Below are 19,391 nucleotides of genomic sequence, written 5' to 3'. Positions count from 1 at the left end.
GGAAAAACAATTGGTGTTTGTATCTATTGTATGTCTCTAGGTATACATATACATATATACATATAAGTCTACACCTAAAGCAGTTAGCAATAACTTTTCAATTCGCTAATACAATTTTATGCGCTCAACTGTTACGAAACCAACTTAAACTTCAATTAGCCAGACTAAACTAAAGCCCAAATAAATATCATAAAAGTAAAGAGAATTCTTGAGAAAGTAGCTAAAAATAGACCCAAAAAAAAGAAACTTGTTATAAAAATAAATAAAATGCAGAAAAGTTTAAAATTATTGATAAAGTATTAAAGTGCCTTAGAGAACGAAAAAAAAAAAAAAGGAAATTTAAATATAAATATATATTATTATAAATAATAGTTATTGCGGCAGTGAATTGTATTTGAGTTGTATTTTTTATAACTAATTCACAAAACACCTTTTGTTTTGTTGGCTTAGCGGCATTTTGTTCAGGCCAAATTACATAAGTGAAAAAACGAACGATTTTCGTATTAAAACAGAGACAATTATTTTTGTATGTAAATAATGAATAGTAATATATATAAGCTATACACATATTGCATATGCATGTGTGCGCATGAGTATTTCAACAAAGTAATTACTTAAAGAAGAGAACAGAAAGAAAGTTGGTTGATTGAATTGAAATTCAAGTTGCAGTTAGTCGAAGTCATGCCCAATAGTGAATGAGTCTTCTTATAGCTAGCCTGCCAATATTTTATGTTTATTATTATTATTACTCCTATTATGATTACTATTATTATTATTGCATACAACGTATTAGCACATGGCAGTATATCAATTATTTAGGCCATAACTGAAAATCTAATCTTAGACTTAGGCCTTCATTATGTTCTTTTGAGCTAAGCATTTGATTCGTTTCTATATTTGAGTTTTCTTCACTGAGCAAGGACTATTAGCTGAAATGTAAAAAGGAATTCATAAAACTGATTTGAAATATATCTATGCTTAAGTATTGTAAAAAAAGAATAAAGAAAATAATTTAAAAATTAAATAATTCAATGTGTTTTAGTATTCTAAATGATATGTATGGAAAGCAACTTAGACTTAATTTTGCATTCTCTATTTTCTGTTATATTCATTTATTTATTATCTAAATTTTGAAATATTTATTTATGGAGATTTCTTTCTTCAAGTGTGTGGTTTTACTTTATTTTATATTTCATTTATCTATTCATAAAATTATAATATGTATATATTTTCCAATCATTATTACATTATTAATTTATTTTTTATTTTCATTTTTTCTTTTAAATATTTAATTATAAACTATTCATTTTAAAGAAACTTTTTTATAAAATATTAAAATCATTTTTTATTATTTTATTATTATTCATTTTTTTATTTATCAATTTTCTATATTTTTAATTTCTCTTTTTGATTGAAATATTTGTTTTTTAAGTTTTATTATTTTTTTTTTTTATTAACTTTATATTTACTTAACTAATTATTTATTATATTATTCTAAAACTTATCTCCAGCAACTATTTATTTTTAGCCTTCTCTCTCTCTTTCCCTATATCTTTCTAATTTATCAATTAATTTAGGTTGTTAAATATTTTAAAGTAATCTAACTGAAATCTCGAAATAAGTAAGTATATCAATAGATTCTCTAAACAGGTTTGTTAGAATTATTTGAAGCATATAATAGTGTTAGCGTGTTCAATAAATAACTTATTTTTATCTTTATCTTGCTGCTAATCTGATTGACAAACACCTTTTGGAATATGTTTTTTGCGTGAGTTATATGCCGACAAGTTGTCTAAAATTCAAGAAGAGAAGCCACAAAAAATACCTAGAGCTGCTCACGTTGTGAGCTGGTGAGCTCAAGACCAGATTAGCCATGTCGAGTCTGACACAATGGTGTAGCCCCGCACTTGGCACAGCAGAGCCGTAGGCTTGAATGCTTGGATGTTCGCATGGGCGCAGCTTGTCTGCGTCCTTGACTTTAAGAGTTGTCGTGATCTTTTTTCTGGTTTTCTGACAGCTTTTGTTTTTGTGGCTTCGAAACGAAAATAAAAGTGCCAAAAATGCAAATTCAATCGAATTTACTTAACATAAATTAAGTAAAAATGTTTTTGATTAATACTAAGACAGTTGCTAGCTGCTCAGCTCAGCTGAAAGCAACCTGTTGCTGGCATCTGACGCGGTTCAACTGACTCATCTCGAGCTTTTTGTTCGATGATTTGCTAGAAGCTTGCTTTGCGGCATTTATTTTACTGTTTCTGCTAGTTGTTGTTGTTGTTGTTGTGCGCTTTGGTTATTTATTAACATGTTTGTTTTTATTGCAACAGCACCAGCAAACGGACGGCACCGAGGCGACAAAAGCTGTCGCTGCCGCTGCCTCTGCCGCTGCCACTGTCGCATACGTAACCCAAAGTAGAGAAGAAGATCAGCAACTGCGTCAGCCCGGCTCGCAGCTCAAGTCATGCTCATCAGCGTTGCCGTTGACGTCGCTTGCCATTTTACCAGTTAAGATCTGCGTTTTGTATCTATCGCAAAACAGTCAAAATTGTCTGCTCGTTGGCTGCACATCGCGCTCGCTGCTAGCCTCTCCAAACGTACACGTAGTGCCAAAGGACACTACACTTGAAGGATAACCACTTACACACACACACACACACACACATAAACGTTCAATATGGCTAAAATTATTATCAGTGCTTTGTTGTGTCTGGCCATGTTTGGCTCGTTGGGTAAGTGCAAATCAAATTCCATACAAAAAGGAAAACAGAAAAAAAAAACATTTCACACCGAAACGAAAGACTTAGGCAACAAACTTGTGCACATAAACCACTTAAAGCGTGTTTTGCTACCCACAGAATGCGTTTGACTCACATTCTTCAATATCTTGAGTGCGTGTACACACAAAAATAATACAAATTTGGTGCAATGTGCCTAAAAACGTGTTAAATTCACTTTCATTACTTATTAATTAATTTTAAATTCTTTCACTAAATTAAGAATTCATGATTGATAGTTTAGACGTACAAAATGACCTTATCAAAAATAAAATAAATTATTGCTGTATGTAAATATTTGAATAAATAAATAAATATATAAATATAATAAAATATACAAAAATTAATCAATTAAAAACTTGAAATTGGAGATATGCATATATTATATATTTATATATTGCAGATTGTACATATGTAGTATACATATATTTCAAAATCAGGTTATAATAACATTGTTAATATTCAAGTCACATTTTTACTGAACTGGGTCTATTAAGATATTTATATTGTGTTTAGTGTTTGACATTAACAAATAATAAATTCGAAGTGGAAGCGGCTAAACAAACAGCTCCACATTATTTCTCAGATAAAAATATTTATTTATTTTTAAAATAGCCACTAAATGCTAAACATGAAATTCTATTGCAATTTGTTTGTGTATCAAGTATATCATTATTTTATTTGAAAAATAAAAAGACATTTGCAAATCCTTATTTTTAAAAATTAATAAATTTATATATATATATATATATTATATATTTTATATATATATTATAATATTACACTAGCAAAAGTTTGTACCTATTACAAAATCTGATGATATTTTTGCATCTCTTAGCTAATTAAATATTAACTTTGCTCTGCTTTCATTGCTTGAATTCCCACAATCAAACAAATATAATGGATATATTTTTATATGTAAAAAATATCCAACACTTACCTCAATTGGAGTCCCACGTTTTCTCCAACACAAAACAAATGTGATTGCCTCTATTTGGAGGCGCCACAATTAAAATAACTGAATAAATGCCTTTCGTATAAGTGCGCCACGCCTACGAGCCACAAACTGTGGGAGACACGACACATTGGTTTAATTACGTCGGTTGTTAATGCATTGGAGCATCGAGCAGCGTCATCGCGCCATTAGGCAACAAGCATTGAGCATGAGGCCATGATGAATAAGTTTTCAAACAATGCCAGGAAATTGCAGCAAATAAAAGTTGTCAAAAAGCTAAAAAAAAAAAAAAAACACACAGATATGTGCAAAATGTAAAATTTCCGCATAAATTTCAAAAATTTTTAATTTATCTTCTCTTCTGTGGAAATGTAAATTAAAAGTGATTTCAAGGCCGAATAGCCGCTCTTCAAAAATTAATTCACACGCCAGCAACAGCAACAGCAGCCGCAGCGCACAAATAAATTAGTACCAAAAAATCAATATTACATAACAATCGCTGGCCCAGCTACTTGTGGCCTGTTGTTGTTTCTGTATTGAATGTTTATTGATATGACCAGAAACTTGTTTTCGAATAGCAGCAGCAGCAGCAGCAGCGTAAACGGTCCGCTGCTCGCATGGCTCGATCTCGTTGCGTGCCCAGCCGGTTGAGGTGACCTTTGAGCGCGTTTGCATCCAGCAGCTTTTTGTGGTGCTTCGTACTTCTTTTTGGTCAGCTTATTAAGTGTGATTTAACACGATGATGCTGTCGATGTGCGGCTCGTAAAGCGAAGCTATGAGATGGCTTATGCGGAATCAAGTGGGCCAGCAATTGACTTCAATGTGTGGGAATGTTTTTGCAGAAGCTGCAGTTGAGCTAAATAATTTGAAATGTTCGGTGAATGGAATTATAGACCTTATGCATGCCATGAGTGGAGCTAGAAAAATGCAATTTAAGCTACAATAAATGCGGCTAAGCCATGTAAATTAAATGTTAGTCGTAACTATATTTTTTTTAATAATAAGAAATTGGTTTGTTTTTTGAGAGGGTGCTCCAAATATTGCATCAAATTTTTACTAACTACAACTCGAGTGTATTTGGATTCGATTTTGAGATCGACATCGATTTCTATTTACCATCTTAAAATTTTTCCAAATATTCACTTCATGCGGAAAAAAAACCTTCAAAACTCTGCATAACTCAAGGACTTTTAAGGCAACAAACAACATTTTCCACTTTAAGTTTGATAAATATCTTTGTAGAGATTATGCAAAAACACGGAACCCATTACTCTTGATGCTATGTTGGATTGATTACTGGCAATTTGTTTATTCTCAACATTTTATGGCATACAAATTCAATTCATTCAGCTTCTATTTATTTTGATAATCTTAAAGGTATTCCTTTGAAATTTGAGGATTGCAAATTTATTTATTTCTTATTCTTCTATATATATTCTATAAGCTTAATTTATTTTAACTTTTATATTAACTTTTTAAATTTATTTTAACTTTATCGACTTTGATTAATCAAATAATCAAAACTATCCCTCAAGCTGAATTAAAGTCGAATTAACTTTAGCTCTTGCAATATGTAATAAACTAATTTGTGTAACTGTTTGTAGCTAGAGTAAGCTCTTCAACAATTTTCGCAAACAATTATTTAGGCTTTACAGACAGCCTAAAATAGGGGCTTCCCCACTGCAGTTGAGTACCAAAGGCAACGTAAAAAGCTTTTAAATGTGCGCTGTGAAAAACATAGTAGAAATTCCAAGAGACGGGTTCAACAAACGGGGTGTGTACCTATCTACATTTAATAACCGCAAGCTCATTAAAATTTCATGCGTCACAAAAGTGCCGCCAAGAGATAATTGAACACACAGACAAAAAGACAGATGGACAGACAGAAAGACAGATAGACGGTTGGCCGTACTGAGATACCCAAATATGTTCACGTATTTTGACAATTTGTTATTGTTTTTCTGCTTGGATCGCACATAATGTTTCGGCACGCGTATTGGCCAAATAAATTTGATGAGTTTTAAAAAACAACAAGTTGATTCTATATACATATATATATACATACTACGAGTATATCACAATATGATTTAATAAAATCAATATTACTCAATTGCTAAAAAATGAAACTATTAAATTGAAATATATTTTATGTTTTTATATATTATAGATATTAAAATTATTTATTGATTATATAAATATTTCTTTAGAATAATATATATTATATAAATATTTTTCAAATTGATAGTTCCATTTCTTTTAGCAATAAAGTAATATATCTTTTATTTAATTAAAATATGATAAACTTATAATATCATTAATCATTGAATTATAAATGCAAATAATATTTGAAGTTTTGTTTTTTGTTTTTTAATAATTTTATTATAAAAAATAAAAATGAGTCAAGGGTTTCCAATAATACATTTAGTCTCTCTGGGTTCATAGAATACCCATCATATAGCGGACGTGCGTGTGTGGTGCTGGTGGCTCAAACACCACTTCGCCACGTTCGTTCTTATAGTCCGCATAGGCCACAGCGTGGATGCACTGCATGCCCAAGGCCTGCTTTTGGCGTGCCGAGTAGAAGCTCGTGCAGTAAGCAACAAACAAGGGGAATCCCATCGTGCGACCCACTTCCATTGCAGCTGTGGTGAGTCGCGTGCCCAGTCCTCTGCCTCTCATTGACCTTTCCACGGCGGTTATGTGTGAGTAGAGAACCCTGGAGACTCCATGCCTCTTGAAGATATTCACTTCCGTTTCGATCTCAGACATGAACTTGTAGAATTTTCCGTACTTGTCTGCCATTAGTCGATGATTTTCCAGATCGCTGGGCACCTGAGCGCCTGCCAGCACCACACCGACAATCCTATTGCTCTCGCTCTCATCCACAGCCACGACACAGGTATTCTGCTCGACCATGGATAGATGATATGCATCCTGCTCTTGCTCAAAGTGTGTCTGCATATTCTTACCAGAGATCATGCACAGTGGCTCGTCTAGATAGAACGTTCTACCCAAAAGTTCTTTAACCTCTTTGTAGTCGTCCAATGTCATGGAGCGAATGCGAATTCCATTTACAACACGCGGTTCCATTGGATTATTATGTCTCTCATAAAGATGGCATTAAATTAGTTGGCAAAACCTTTATTAATCACTATTTATATAGATGATTTGATTCGTACGCGACTTTATATAAATTTCGGAATACGTGTTTTTATATAGCGCACGTCAACGAATACACTTGGATATAATGGTGTTTAGTTTCATATACGGTTTTTTATACCCAGTTATTGCTGAGTCTGCAAAGCTCAGCATTGGTCTATTACATATCTTATCGCTGAGTTTGTAAGACCTCGCGCTGGTCTCTTAGTTATTCTTATCATATCGCTGAGCTTGTTATGCTCAGTCTCTCACATATTATGTTGCTGGGGTCGCTAGAGTTGGCGTTTAGCTGATTATTTATAGAATCAATAAAGTCAAGTGCATAGGTAGCATGTATACGATACTCGTATATTTGTATGTTCATGCCTAAACAGCACTTTTCTTCACCCTTATCATGAATGATTAAATACTAATAAATAATATACCAAGAACATTCTGTAATCTATTTTGGCATTTGTTAAGCACTGCATAATTAAGATAATCAGACATTTAAATTAAATTAACTAAATAAATTTAGAAATAATAATAATTTAAAAAGGTATGGTTATAATTGAACAGTTCATTATTTTTTGAAACACTTATACTAAATAAATAAAACAAGATTTTTAGTTGAAATTGAATTGAGATCGTTTCAATTTGTGAGAATCGCGTAGGAAGGCAACATATGAATATATAAATAGCACTTGAGAGAATGTCAGTAACATTAATTAAATTATTTTAGATAATGAACAAAATATTTAATAAGATTTACTTTAACAAATGAAAATAGCTTTTAGTCAAAATTGAAAATATAATCGCATGTATAGATAACGTTTAAAGTAGATAACGGTACAAGAACAACTCACCGTGCTTTACGAACTGTTTGTCTGATCCCAATGTGATAAAATGCAGATGGCAAATCTATTTCATAGACCTACCTGAATTGTATGTATTTTGTTAAAAATGCTCATTTGCTTAGAGCTGAAAAGCAGAGATAGAGCAAGCATCAGTTTTCATCATAAATCATTAGAGGTAAGCGCGCACCTACCCCAAGCCCGACCCTATTAACCCAATCAACCTATCCGCCTCTCTTGCAGCCCAAGCAGCAGCTGGCGCTTGCCGTGAGGCGAACGGTACTGCTCCGGTCGCCGGCTCCTGCGACGCCTACATCGAGTGCAAGAATGGTGTGGCCGAGGAGAAACTGTGCCCCGACGGCCTGCTCTACAACGAGAAGTCCACCGGCTACCCCTGTAGCTATCCCATCGACGTGGAGTGCACTCAGCCTCAGGCTCGTCTGCAGGCGGCCCAGCCCACGGACGAGTGCCCCCATCAGTTTGGCTACTATCGCATGGGAGATGCGAGCCATTGTGGCCAGTTCATGAACTGTGCGGCGGGTCGCGGCTTTGTCTTCGACTGCCCCGAGGGCCTGGCCTGGAACCCAGCCACCTACAAGTGCGACTGGCCCGATCAGGTCGAGGATTGCGATGCTGAGGCCTTCCTCGGCTTCCGTTGCCCACCCCTGGCGCCCAAGTCGGATCTGCTGGGCGAACAGGAGCAGGACTATACCTTCCATCCGTCACAGGAAAACTGCCAGGTGTACTTCATCTGCATTGAGGGTCGCCCACGTCGCATCAGCTGTGGCGAGGACCAGGCCTTCAACCAGGAGCTGAACCAGTGCGACGACATCGACAACGTGCCCAACTGCAGCAGCGACATTCGTGCCAAGGGCGCTGAGATCAAGGCGGCGCGCGCCTCAGCAGCTGCCGGTCGTCGCAAGCTGAACTAAGCGAGCGGGAGGGAGAGCGAAAAGTTGAATCAGATTCTAGATAGGCAAAGCATGCACAAGGCGCTGCTCGAGTTTTCTAGTCTGTAGTTAAAGGGCGGCCAATGCCCATTTATTGTATACCTTTTGCCATTCACAATAAACAGTTGTCATTTTTGTACTCAGTTTGTAAATCAAGTCTTTCGTTTTGTCCCAGTTAAAAAGTCGCAGAAATTTCCGATTCTCTTTCAACTCCTCAACTCTCTTCTACTTACAGCCCTTGGCTCGCCCGAGTGTCCCTCGCCCAACGGACGCTTCGCTTCCGGTGACCAGTGCGATGCCTACACGGAGTGCCAGGACGGTGTGCCTGTGGAGAAACTCTGCCCGGACGGCCTGCTCTTCCACCAGCGCACCAAGTCGACGGGCGAATGCACCTATGCGCCCTACTCCACCTGCAAGGAGCGCACTCGTCTGCAGCCGGCGAACGGCACAGAGGAGTGCCCACGTCAGTTCGGCTTCTATCCGAATGGGGATGAGACCAAGTGCGGTGTCTATCGCAACTGCGCCCATGGCGTGGCCAGCCTGACCAAGTGCCCCGAGGGCTTGGCCTTCAACGAGGAGACCTACCAGTGCGACTGGCCCGATCTAGTGGCCAGCTGCAACGCTGAGGCCTATCTCGGCTTCAACTGCCCCGCGTCTGAGCTGGTCGATGGTGCTGCTCCCGAAGTGGACGTCAGTCCCGAGGGTGAGCTGCGCTACTATCGCCACCCGCAGACGTGCAAGAAGTATTTCGTCTGCGTCAATGGACATCCGCGCCTCTACAACTGCGGCAAATACCTGGCCTTCAATGCCCAGTCGAAGCTCTGCGACTTCTACAGCAAGGTGCCCGAGTGCTACGCCCTGCTCAAGGAGAAACAGAAGCTGAAGGCCGAACGCAAGGCCTTGCTGTAAGCCCTAAATATCGGGAGTAAAGAGTTGAAGAGTTAGAGGCTGACTTTCAGAGAGGCTGACTCGCTCCTTTGTAAGTGAACAGACTTGTGCAGCTTTGTTTCATAGACACCTATCCTTACCCACTAGCATAGCGTCTATATGTCTATTGAATAAATTAATAAATCTACACATTAACGTCTTTTGTAAAAAAGTATTTTTATTGAATTCTGTCAATTATTATACTCAAATACTAATGTAATCCATTCGAAATACACAATGGAGTCCGTGTCCAGCGAGCATCGTCAAGGATTGGACTACGCAAGAGTTATTATCATACGAACATTGTTTAGGGAGATACACGATTGACGTTCGACGTCCTACACATGCATACACTCTTATTTTTGGCGAACCTCTGCACAAATACCAATGCATACATAAAAGACTTTTTACTTCATGGAACTCAAACTCAAACGGTCGAAGAGAACCCAGAGTGGAGCGGAATAGGAATAGGCGCTCTTACTTTTACCCTCTTACTCTCTATTATTTTTCTTTAGTGTAATCTATGTATGAGAGGAATCGAATGAATACGCAATAAAAAATGTTGATCAATAAATAATGAAATTCTTGTCTTCTTCATTTCAAAGGGGCAGGTTCGCTGGCAGTTAATGTTCAAAAATTAACGGCCAGAAATTGTACTGTTGAAAGAGCCATTGCAGATCTTGGTGGGACGCTGCTCTGGCTGTTATACTCTGAACGGTTAACAAAACGAAATATGTTAGCTAATAGTGATCACTAACTTGAGTTAACATGACATTGTTAGTTAACATGATTTTGTTAGTCCATTGTTAATGAGCATAATTCTGTTAGCTCTCTGTAAAATGAGAGCGAATTAACAGTCTACAGACTAATATTCACCCTACAGCTCATTTCTGTTTGCCTGGTACTTTATGAAAATTCCTATTAAAGTTTTAGAGGTACCAGGCGAACAGGAATGAGTAGTAGGGTGAAAAATGCATAACAACAGTGGGTTAACTTAACCCAGATTGTGTACTGTTAATTAACATAATTATGTTAGCTCTCTGTAAAATGAGAGCGAATTAACAGTCTACAGACTAATATTCACCCTACAGCTCATTTCTGTTTGCCTGGTACTTTATGAAAATTCCTATTAAAGTTTTAGAGGTACCAGGCGAACAGGAATGAGTAGTAGGGTGAAAAATGCATAACAACAGTGGGTTAACTTAACCCAGATTGTGTACTGTTAATTAACATAATTATGTTAGCCCTCTGTAAAATGAGAGCGAATTAACAGTCTACAGTCTAATATTCACCCTGCAGCTCATTTCTGTTTGCCTGGTACTTTATCAAAATTCCTATTGAAGTTTAAGAAGTACCAGGCGAACAGAAATGAGTTGTAGGGTGAAAAATGTCCGATAACAGTAGAGTAACATAACATTGATTGTGTACTGTTAATTAACATAATTATGTTAGCTCTCTGTAAAATGAGAGCAAATTAACAGTCTACAGACTAATATTCACCCTACAGCCCATTTCTGTTTGCCTGGTACTTTATCAAAATTCCTATTGAAGTTTAAGAAGTACCAGGCGAACAGGAATGAGTAGTAGAGTGTAAAATGCATAACAACAGTGGATTAACTTAACCCAGATTGAGTACTGTTAATTAACATAATTATGTTAGCTCTCTGTAAAATGAGAGCGAATTAACAGTCTACAGACTAATATTCACCCTACATCTCAATTCTGTTTGCCTGGTACTTTATCAAAATTCCTATTGAAGTTTAAGAAGTACCAGGCAAACAGGAATGAGTAGTAGAGTGTAAAATGCATAACAACAGTGAATTAACTTAACCCAGATTGTGTACTGTTAATTAACATAATTATGTTAGCTTTTTGTAAAATGAGAGCAAATTAACAGAGTACAGACTAATATTCACCCTACAGCTCATTTCTGTTTGCCTGGTACTTTATGAAAATTCCTATTGAAGTTTAAGAAGTACCAGGCGAAGAGGAATGGGTAGTAGAATGTAAAATGCATAACAAAAGTAGATTAACTTAACCCAGATTGTGTGCTGTTAATTAACATAATTTTATTAGCTCTCTGTAAAATGAGAGCGAATTAACAGTGTACTGTACTGCACTGTCAACTACATGTTTTCACCCTACAGAACATTTCTGTTTGCCTGGTACTTTATCACAATTCCTATTGAAGTTTTAGAGGGACCAGGCGAACAGGAATGAGTTGTAGGGTGAAAAATGTCCGATAACAGTAAAGTAACATAACATTGATTGTGTACTGTTAATTAACAAAATTATGTTAGCTCTCTGTAAAATGAGAGCGAATTAACAGTCTACAGACTAATATTCACCCTACAGCTCATTTCTGTTTGCCTGGTACTTTATCAAAATTCCTATTGAAGTTTAAGAAGTACCAGGCAAACAGGAATGAGTAGTAGAGTGTAAAGTGCATAACAACAGTGGATTAACTTAACCCAGATTGTGTACTGTTAATTAACAGTGCACAGTTTAATATGCACCCTACTGATCATTGCTGCTCGCCTGGTACTTTACCAAAATACCGATTAAAGTTTGGGGAGTACTAGGCCAACAGGAATGAGTAGTAGGGTGAATAATATTTGATAAGAGAAGATTAACATAGTGCTGTTAGTATATTGCTAACTAACATAATTATGTTACCTCACTCTAAAATGAGAGCGAATTAACAGTGTACTGTGTAATATTATCCCTATTGATCGTTGCTGCTTACCTGGTACTTTACCAAAATTCCTATTGAATTTTAAGAAGTACCAGGCGCACAGAAATGAACAGTAAGGTGATAACAGTAGCTTAACACAACACTGATGACGTACTGTTAATTAACATAATTATGTTAGCTCACTGTAAAATGAGAGTGAATTATAGAGTACTGACTTATATTATTAACCCTACTGATCGTTTCTGCTTGCCTGGTACTTTACCAAAATTTCTGTTCGAATTTTGGTCCCAGCAACCACAATCGTCGCCTCATGACCATGCAACTATTTTATTTTCAGCTCTAGTTTAAATATAAATCGGATGTAACAGCTGAATGTTACCTCAAAATAACAGCATTAAGCAAACTAAACTTCTTGGCTATTCCAATGGCAATCCAATTTTCAACATAATTTAGATGACTGACTTGGATTATACGCGATAATTTCATTTCCCTCTTCGAACAACTGCGAATCCCAAAACATTTCAGATAAAATAAAATACACATTTGTTTAGGTTTGTAAGATTTAAATTTTATTTTTATCATTGTTTGTTTTTGGTTTATTAGTTAGTTTTTACTGGTTGCTTATTTTGTATTATTATAATTAATTGGTAGATTAGTTCGAATTACTTTATTTGAATTTTACATAGTTTTCCGACTGCCAACCTTTTACACACATACATATGTAGCTATGTGTAAACATATATATGTATATATATATATATATTAGAGATTACTTTAAACTTGACTCATCTGCCGCTGCTATACAACATCATTGTTTGTTTGTTTGTTTGTTTAAACAATTCCAGTTTAGAGAGAACTAATGTTAAATTAATTTGTTTTACATTCAATTTGTTGTTTTGCTTCTTTTCTTGTTAGTTTTTGAAATAAATCTAAGCTCGAATTTTTGTTATTAAAAACATGTCTCTGTTATCACTAATTAACCAATTGATTTTTGTAAAATTTATTGGAGTTGCTTAAACTAAACGATCCTAAGATCCGGTTATTATTCCATCTCTACCTTATTCCGTTTCCTGCTTTCGCGTCATTTCTTTTTTTTTTTTGGCTATAAAAATTAAGTTACATTTATTTTTTTGTTTGAACTTTTTGCACTATTTTTTTCTGCATGTGTGTGAGTGAGTGAATGTGTGTGTGTTTTTTAAATTACAACAAATAATTGATATTTAAGTTTAAGTATTTTGCATTAGAGTACGATTTTTTGTTTGGTTTACAAATTTTTTCTTACCGTTGCAATTTTTTGTTAGTTTTTGTTTTAGTTTCATTTTGTTTGTGGTGCTAGGCTAAGGCGACTTTTGTTTGGTTGTTTCACTTTGTTTGTTATTTTTTTCATTTGTTTTCGTTTTATGTGTTTTACATTTTGCAATATATTCTTTTCAACATTAGTTTCATCTTTCTCTTCTGTCTCTGTTCCTGTTTCTGTTTCTGCTGTCCATCGTCCAGTTGTCTCTGTTTTGTTTCCTAATTATCTCATTCCTCGTTTTGATACAAAAAACATTGAATTTGCATTTGATTATCGAAGGAGAACCGAAAAAGTCGAACAGAAAACTCTGGCAAAACGTTTATTGATTGCAAACAAAAATGAAAACAAACAACAAATTATTAAAATTAAAATTAATTATCTTTCGTTTCGTTAAGTCGTTACAATTTGTGCTAGAAATTCGGCTATTAAAATTATTTATGTTCTTACAACGCCTCCAAATACACTTTTTGTTTTCTTGAGAAAAGATTTTCACATTGTTTCGTTTCATTTTCATTTCGTTTCGTTTCGTTTTTGTTATCGTATTTCGTATCGTTTTTTTTATACTTCTTTTGTTTTTCATTTAACATATTCAGTCTTTCAGCTTTCAACATAAATAAATTAATTAAATTAATTTATTTAACTGCATTACAAAATGTTTCAAGTGCTGCTGCCTGTAAATAATTTCGTGTTCTATTGCATTTATGTGGTAATTTCCGTTGTCTGCCTTACGTTGCGCTCATTTTAAAGTTTATAGCCAAAAAGTTGCGACTTCTCGCAATTGGAGAAAATTTTGACAAAATTTCTATCCTTAGTCGAAGTTGGTTGTAAAAGCCAAAAGTTTTGCTTGCTTGATTAAAAGTACTTAACTTAATGCTAGGTTTTTTTCTTCTTATTTTTTACATATTTATTGTAATAATTATACATATATATTCAAATATATATATATATATATATGTTGGAAATATTTCATTCATATCATCTCAATCTATCATCATCATCTTCTTCTAATTCTTTTACTTCTCTTAGATGCGCTGCGGTGTCTCATAAACTGCTTAGTCTTTCGCATTTCTTTTTTCGGTTGCTAAATTTAAAAACTTTTCAAGTGGACGTTCGCTGGCTTCAATTTGGATTTCCATTTTCATTTCGATATCGATTTTCATGAAATTGTTTCTTTTTGGGGTTATTCGAAAATGTTTTTTGCTTAAATTTAATTTTCATTATTATATACTCGTATCGTATGTATAGTAAATATATAAAATTTTGTGTCCAAATTTAGTTGTTTTTAGGAGTTTTCATTTTTGCTTTTTAAACCTGAAACTTAAATAACTCTTCAGAGCCTCAGATCGCAATTGGAATGAAATCACAAATATTCTGAATCTTAATCGGCTTTTTAGATATTTTTTGTATTTTTCTTTATTTTTATTTTTTGTATATGTAACTTTTTGGGTGGGGCTTACGTTTATCATATGCTATATAGGTATATTTTCTTGATTCCTTCATCGCTCAACATAAAAAATTGTTGTCAAACTGATTTTATTTATATTTTTTAAATACTTTTTCTTTTAGCTTTTCTTACTGTAAGTATAACCGGTCTCTTGTATTTTTTGTTAAGGCAACTGCTTTTTTGTTACAGAATTTGTAATTTGTATTTGTAATTTCTTGTTTTTTGCTTTCTTTTGTTTTTTACATGTGAAACTGCATTTTGAATTTGAATTTTGTTGCTCAAGTTTTGCTATTTGAAAGAAATGGATAAATAGAGATAATTCTTCTTAAAGCATATCATAAGCTGCCAAAATGTGTTTTCATTTTAGTTGGACTCCTAAAAACAACGAAACGTTTTTTTTTTGGTAGATTTTGCCATACGCAAAAATTTTGCTGTGCCTTAAATTTTAGTTTTTTTTTTTTTTTTTTTTTTTTGTAAAGTGGAATTTTCGTTTATCAATATTCTACAGATTTCATATATTAAATGTTTTGGTTTGTTTTTCTTTTAGCCATCAAATTTAGTAATTTCTTAATTTAGATTAAAATACTTTTTATCGTAAGTCGAAAAGAAAATATTAAGTGCTTAATTTTGTTGCCTAAATTTAATGCAGTTTACAATGCGCAAATTTATTTTTTTTACGTTTTTTTTTCCTTTTCGTTTAACGCATTTTTTATTTCTTTTCTGGCATGTTGTTGCTGCCTGTTCACTTAAATCTAAAAATAAGTGTTAAAATTATGCTGTATACTTTCAACAATCTATTTTTATAAGGGTAAAAAAAAATGAAACAAAAACAAAGATTTAAAATTGTATAAAACTTTAATGGAGTTTTTGGTTAATTCATAAATTTAAATTTAATACAAGTCAAAAACTTAACTTTGATAAAAAATGTATAATAATATGAGTTTGTTTAAAGCAATATGAAAATCAACAAAAATCTGTATGTACTTTAATTATACTAAATGAAAACGTAAAGCAAATTATAGAATTATAGAAAATATCGTTAATGGAAAACTGTCACTAGGGATATATAATATTCTCTGTTATATATCGTATAAACTTCTTTAGTCCATTTGGGCGTCGCTGTATTAATGGAACTTTCGCTTTTTGCCGCCACGTTTCTTGCCCTTGCCGCGTGTCTTGGCCAACTTGCGTTTTCTGCTTGAGCCATCGCCACGCAGCGCCGACTCGCGATTTATCTCGCCCAGTATCTCATCACCCAGAGTGCCTTTAACGAGATAATCACTGTAGATATATAGCTGACTTGCGTATAGGCTGTTGCTGTCACTTACCCAATGTGGTGAGCTTGCGTTGACGATGCTTCTCGGCTTTAGTCACTGGCAGACGCATCAAGTAGGTCTCCTCGTACTCCTGCTTCTCCTTCTGCGCCTGCGAGAGCAGTTGCTGGGCACGCGAGCCCGACGACAGCTCTGTGGGCGCATCCAAATACTCCTCCTTCAAGTCCTGCAGCATCGATGAGCTGGAATCGAATTCAATTAGTGAGCGTTTATTATGCAGGCGTGTTAAGTGCGTGTCTCTTACGTGATGGCCCGCTTCTTGGCACGATCCAGGGCCTTCTTCTCTTTGTCTGCCTCGCGCTCATCGCCATCGTAGTAGACGGGCTTGATGCGTGGCGGCACATAGATGCCCGATTTGCCAGCTGTGGCCGCTTTGCGTGGCTTTTTCGCAGCTCCTCCTCCTTCTTCCTCATCGTCCTCCTCCTCCTCGTCACTGTCGCTGGCTGCCCCATCGCCATCGTTCGCCTCATCATCAGCGCCTGCAGCACTGAGCATGTCCTCCGGATTTGGCTTGTAGAGTATGGGATCTGTGCTGCTCGACACGCCTGTGGTCGCCGTCTTCACCAGCTTGTCGATCTGATAGCGCAGCTTATAGTCGATGGGCCGTATCTTCTCGAGCACCGTGCGTATCTCAATCAGACGCTCAATGGAAGGATCGCCCTCAATGGTCTCGCCGGAGCACTTGCGCAGCACCACATACGTCAGGTTAATCAAATAGTCGAGCAGCATGTGATATTTGACCTCCAGAAAGCTCAGGCCATACTCTGTGCTCAGCTCACCCCGCTTGACGCGCTGCAGCATGCCCTCGACCAGATCCGTCACCTGCTTCACATTGCTGTTCATCTCGCCCAGCAGCTGTATGGCCTGCGGTATGTCCTGCTGGCCCTGCATCTCGCAATCGTAATCCAGTGCCTGAGCGAGTCAATAGCAAAAAGAAAATATTCATTATTGAAATAGTTGAGAATTTGTTAGATATTAATTATAATTATTAGCTATTCTGATTTAAGGCCTCTTTGAAATGTCGTTTAGGTGTTAAGTAGAATAGACGTGTTCTCTTTTATGTTATTTACTGAAAATATTAATTAATAATATTTATTTATTTATCTTGAATATGATATCCAATCAAATACGAAGCAATGCTATGAATGCTACGGAAACTGTGACAAGTCGTTCAGGAGGCGTATCTCTAAATTCCTTTAAAGCGATTAAACAACCTCTTTCCATGTCAGTATTAAATCACCAAATAGTTAAGCCTGAAATATAATATGTGAAACTACACTAATGTCGAAAAGTTTATTTTCTTATTGCATGGGCCGCTACTAAAATATTAAAATTTTTAATTTAATATTTAAATTTAAAAGGATTTTAAAGATCTAAATAATTTGGTTTTTAATTAACATTTTTTTAAAATCCTTTTTCAAGTGCTCTAAAAAAACTTAGTTCAACATTTGGTGTACACTCGCATTACTACTTTAATAAACAAAGATGTGGTTAATAATAATAACAGCTGAATCAGTTATTCTATTTAAGCAGCACCGACTTTTATTTACACCTTCAGCTAGTTAATTAACCAAGCTATGCACTAGCTTGGGATTCTACATTTATACGTTTTTTATAAATGTGGAATATTCATATATGAGAGCTTGTAGTCAACGGCCTGTGTTAATTAATTAGAGTGCTATACAACGAGATATTATAGAAGTCATAAGAGCCACACTTGCATCGTAATCTTAAGAGTAGAATTTGAAGTTAAAGCTCTACAAGCGGGAATGTCGTTCTCCCTACCAGTACTTTCCCTTTGTCTTTGTTGTAAAATTTCTGCAGTCAGTGGAAGAAAGTTGTTTACTATTAAACACTTTCTCTTCATTCTGAAAACAAGGTAGTATATATCATCATCTATATATAGTTGAATAATAGCCAGATAATATTAAATAATATATAAGATGAGGATGATATAATATGATATTGTTTTTTTAAGATTTACTCATTGCTTCTGACCGACCTAACTGTCTTTGAAGTAACTTGTACAACTTTTGTTTATCTTTACTGACATATACATCATATTTACTGAACCGTACAATCAAATATATTATCTGAATTATTATAAAAATGAAATTCTATAATCCCTAACATCCTAAACTAACATATGAAACTTTGCCTTTACTCTTGGACTGTTCCAGCTGGATGAGATTTACAGCTCCGATCAAGCCTTAATTGTCTCAATATTAACTGCTCAATTGGCTTACCAGATCCATTATAGAGCACAGCTGAATGCTTACTTAACATATGGAAATACAACAAATTGATATTTTCGTCTAGTACAACATACAAATTTGCAGCTGAACATAAATACATAAATAAACAAATATATACACAGACATATGCATATTGTATATTGATTATATATTTACGCATGAATCAACCGCACTTGTCATATGCACATGGATATGTGTATGTGTATGTGTATGTGCATGTGTATGTGCATATGTATATCTCTATATAGTGCATATAATCAACTAATTAGGCTTGCAACCAAAATAAAATCCGTTAGCCAATCGCTAGCATGAGCGCGCCTCGCAGCTATCTCGCTCGCACTCGCTCATTGGCCTGTCATTATATTGGCCATATTTTGCAGAAAAAATATATTTTCGGTCCGTGCAGGAAATTAAATCTGCTACGCAAATACACGAATAATATGTTTAGTATATGAAATGCCACAATGTGGGGATGGAGGAGGAGTCTCCACTGCCAGCGACAACCTCGGCTGCATTTCTATGTGCATATCCTGCTCCACCTCCTGCTCTTGCTGCTCCTCGTTGCTGCCCCGCGCTGCTGCTGTTGTTGTCCTCTCTGTGTGTTGTGTGCGCGACACCGCGAAACTCATTTGCATATTTTATTGGTTGCCATTTAATTATTTGCATTTTACTGAATTTGCAGGGCCGCCAAACGGCCACGCCCACAGTGGGAGGCCTCCCTTTGGACAGACCTCTGGCCGGCGCAGCTTATGCTGCATTTATTTTCAATTA

General features: G+C 35.4%; 2 protein-coding genes and 1 pseudogene across 3 annotated transcripts in view; 1 reads left to right on the top strand and 2 right to left on the bottom strand.

Annotated features, from left to right (window-relative positions):
* Positions 1-2,424: 2,424 nt before the first annotated feature.
* obst-E (obstructor-E) lies at positions 2,425-9,770 on the top strand. 2 transcript variants are annotated; one of them, XM_018004423.2, is made up of 2 exons: positions 2,425-2,726; positions 8,904-9,770. In XM_018004423.2, the coding sequence occupies exons 1-2, from the start codon at positions 2,672-2,674 to the stop codon at positions 9,575-9,577; spliced, it is 729 nt and encodes a 242-aa protein (XP_017859912.1). In that variant the 5' UTR covers positions 2,425-2,671; the 3' UTR covers positions 9,578-9,770. The 2 variants fall into 2 exon arrangements, with proteins under 2 accessions (XP_017859912.1, XP_017859910.1); XM_018004421.2 differs by lacking the exon at positions 8,904-9,770 and adding an exon at positions 7,962-8,820 and having other exon boundaries at positions 2,443-2,726.
* Positions 5,977-7,400, bottom strand: LOC108611669 (arylalkylamine N-acetyltransferase-like 2 pseudogene; annotated as a pseudogene).
* A 6,097-nt stretch (positions 9,771-15,867) lies between the features above and the next one.
* The window catches only part of LOC108609567 (neuroguidin), a 68,491-nt gene continuing 64,967 nt past the window's right edge, over positions 15,868-19,391 (bottom strand). The window contains exons 2-4 of the mRNA XM_089463755.1: positions 16,610-17,277; positions 16,360-16,547; positions 15,868-16,295 (exon numbers count right to left, since the gene is read on the bottom strand). Coding sequence (XP_089319881.1) covers positions 16,156-16,295; positions 16,360-16,547; positions 16,610-17,277 — 996 coding nt within the window. The 3' untranslated portion in view covers positions 15,868-16,155. The remainder of the gene's footprint in view (positions 16,296-16,359; positions 16,548-16,609; positions 17,278-19,391) is intronic.

This window comes from Drosophila arizonae, chromosome 3 (assembly GCF_054131065.1).
Source record: "Drosophila arizonae isolate 15081-1271.41 chromosome 3, UAZ_ARI_1.0, whole genome shotgun sequence".
Taxonomy (NCBI): domain Eukaryota; kingdom Metazoa; phylum Arthropoda; class Insecta; order Diptera; family Drosophilidae; genus Drosophila; species Drosophila arizonae.
The sequence above is the reverse complement of the archived record's forward strand: the minus strand, read 5'-3'. Positions and strand labels throughout refer to the sequence as shown.

Coding starts and splice junctions, on each gene's coding strand:
- obst-E (XM_018004421.2), top strand. CDS start 2,672: ATGGCTAAAATTATTATCAGTGCTTTGTTGTGTCTGGCCATGTTTGGC. Junction 2,727..7,961: donor GGCCATGTTTGGCTCGTTGG/GTAAGTGCAAAT, acceptor CCTCTCTTGCAG/CCCAAGCAGCAGCTGGCGCT.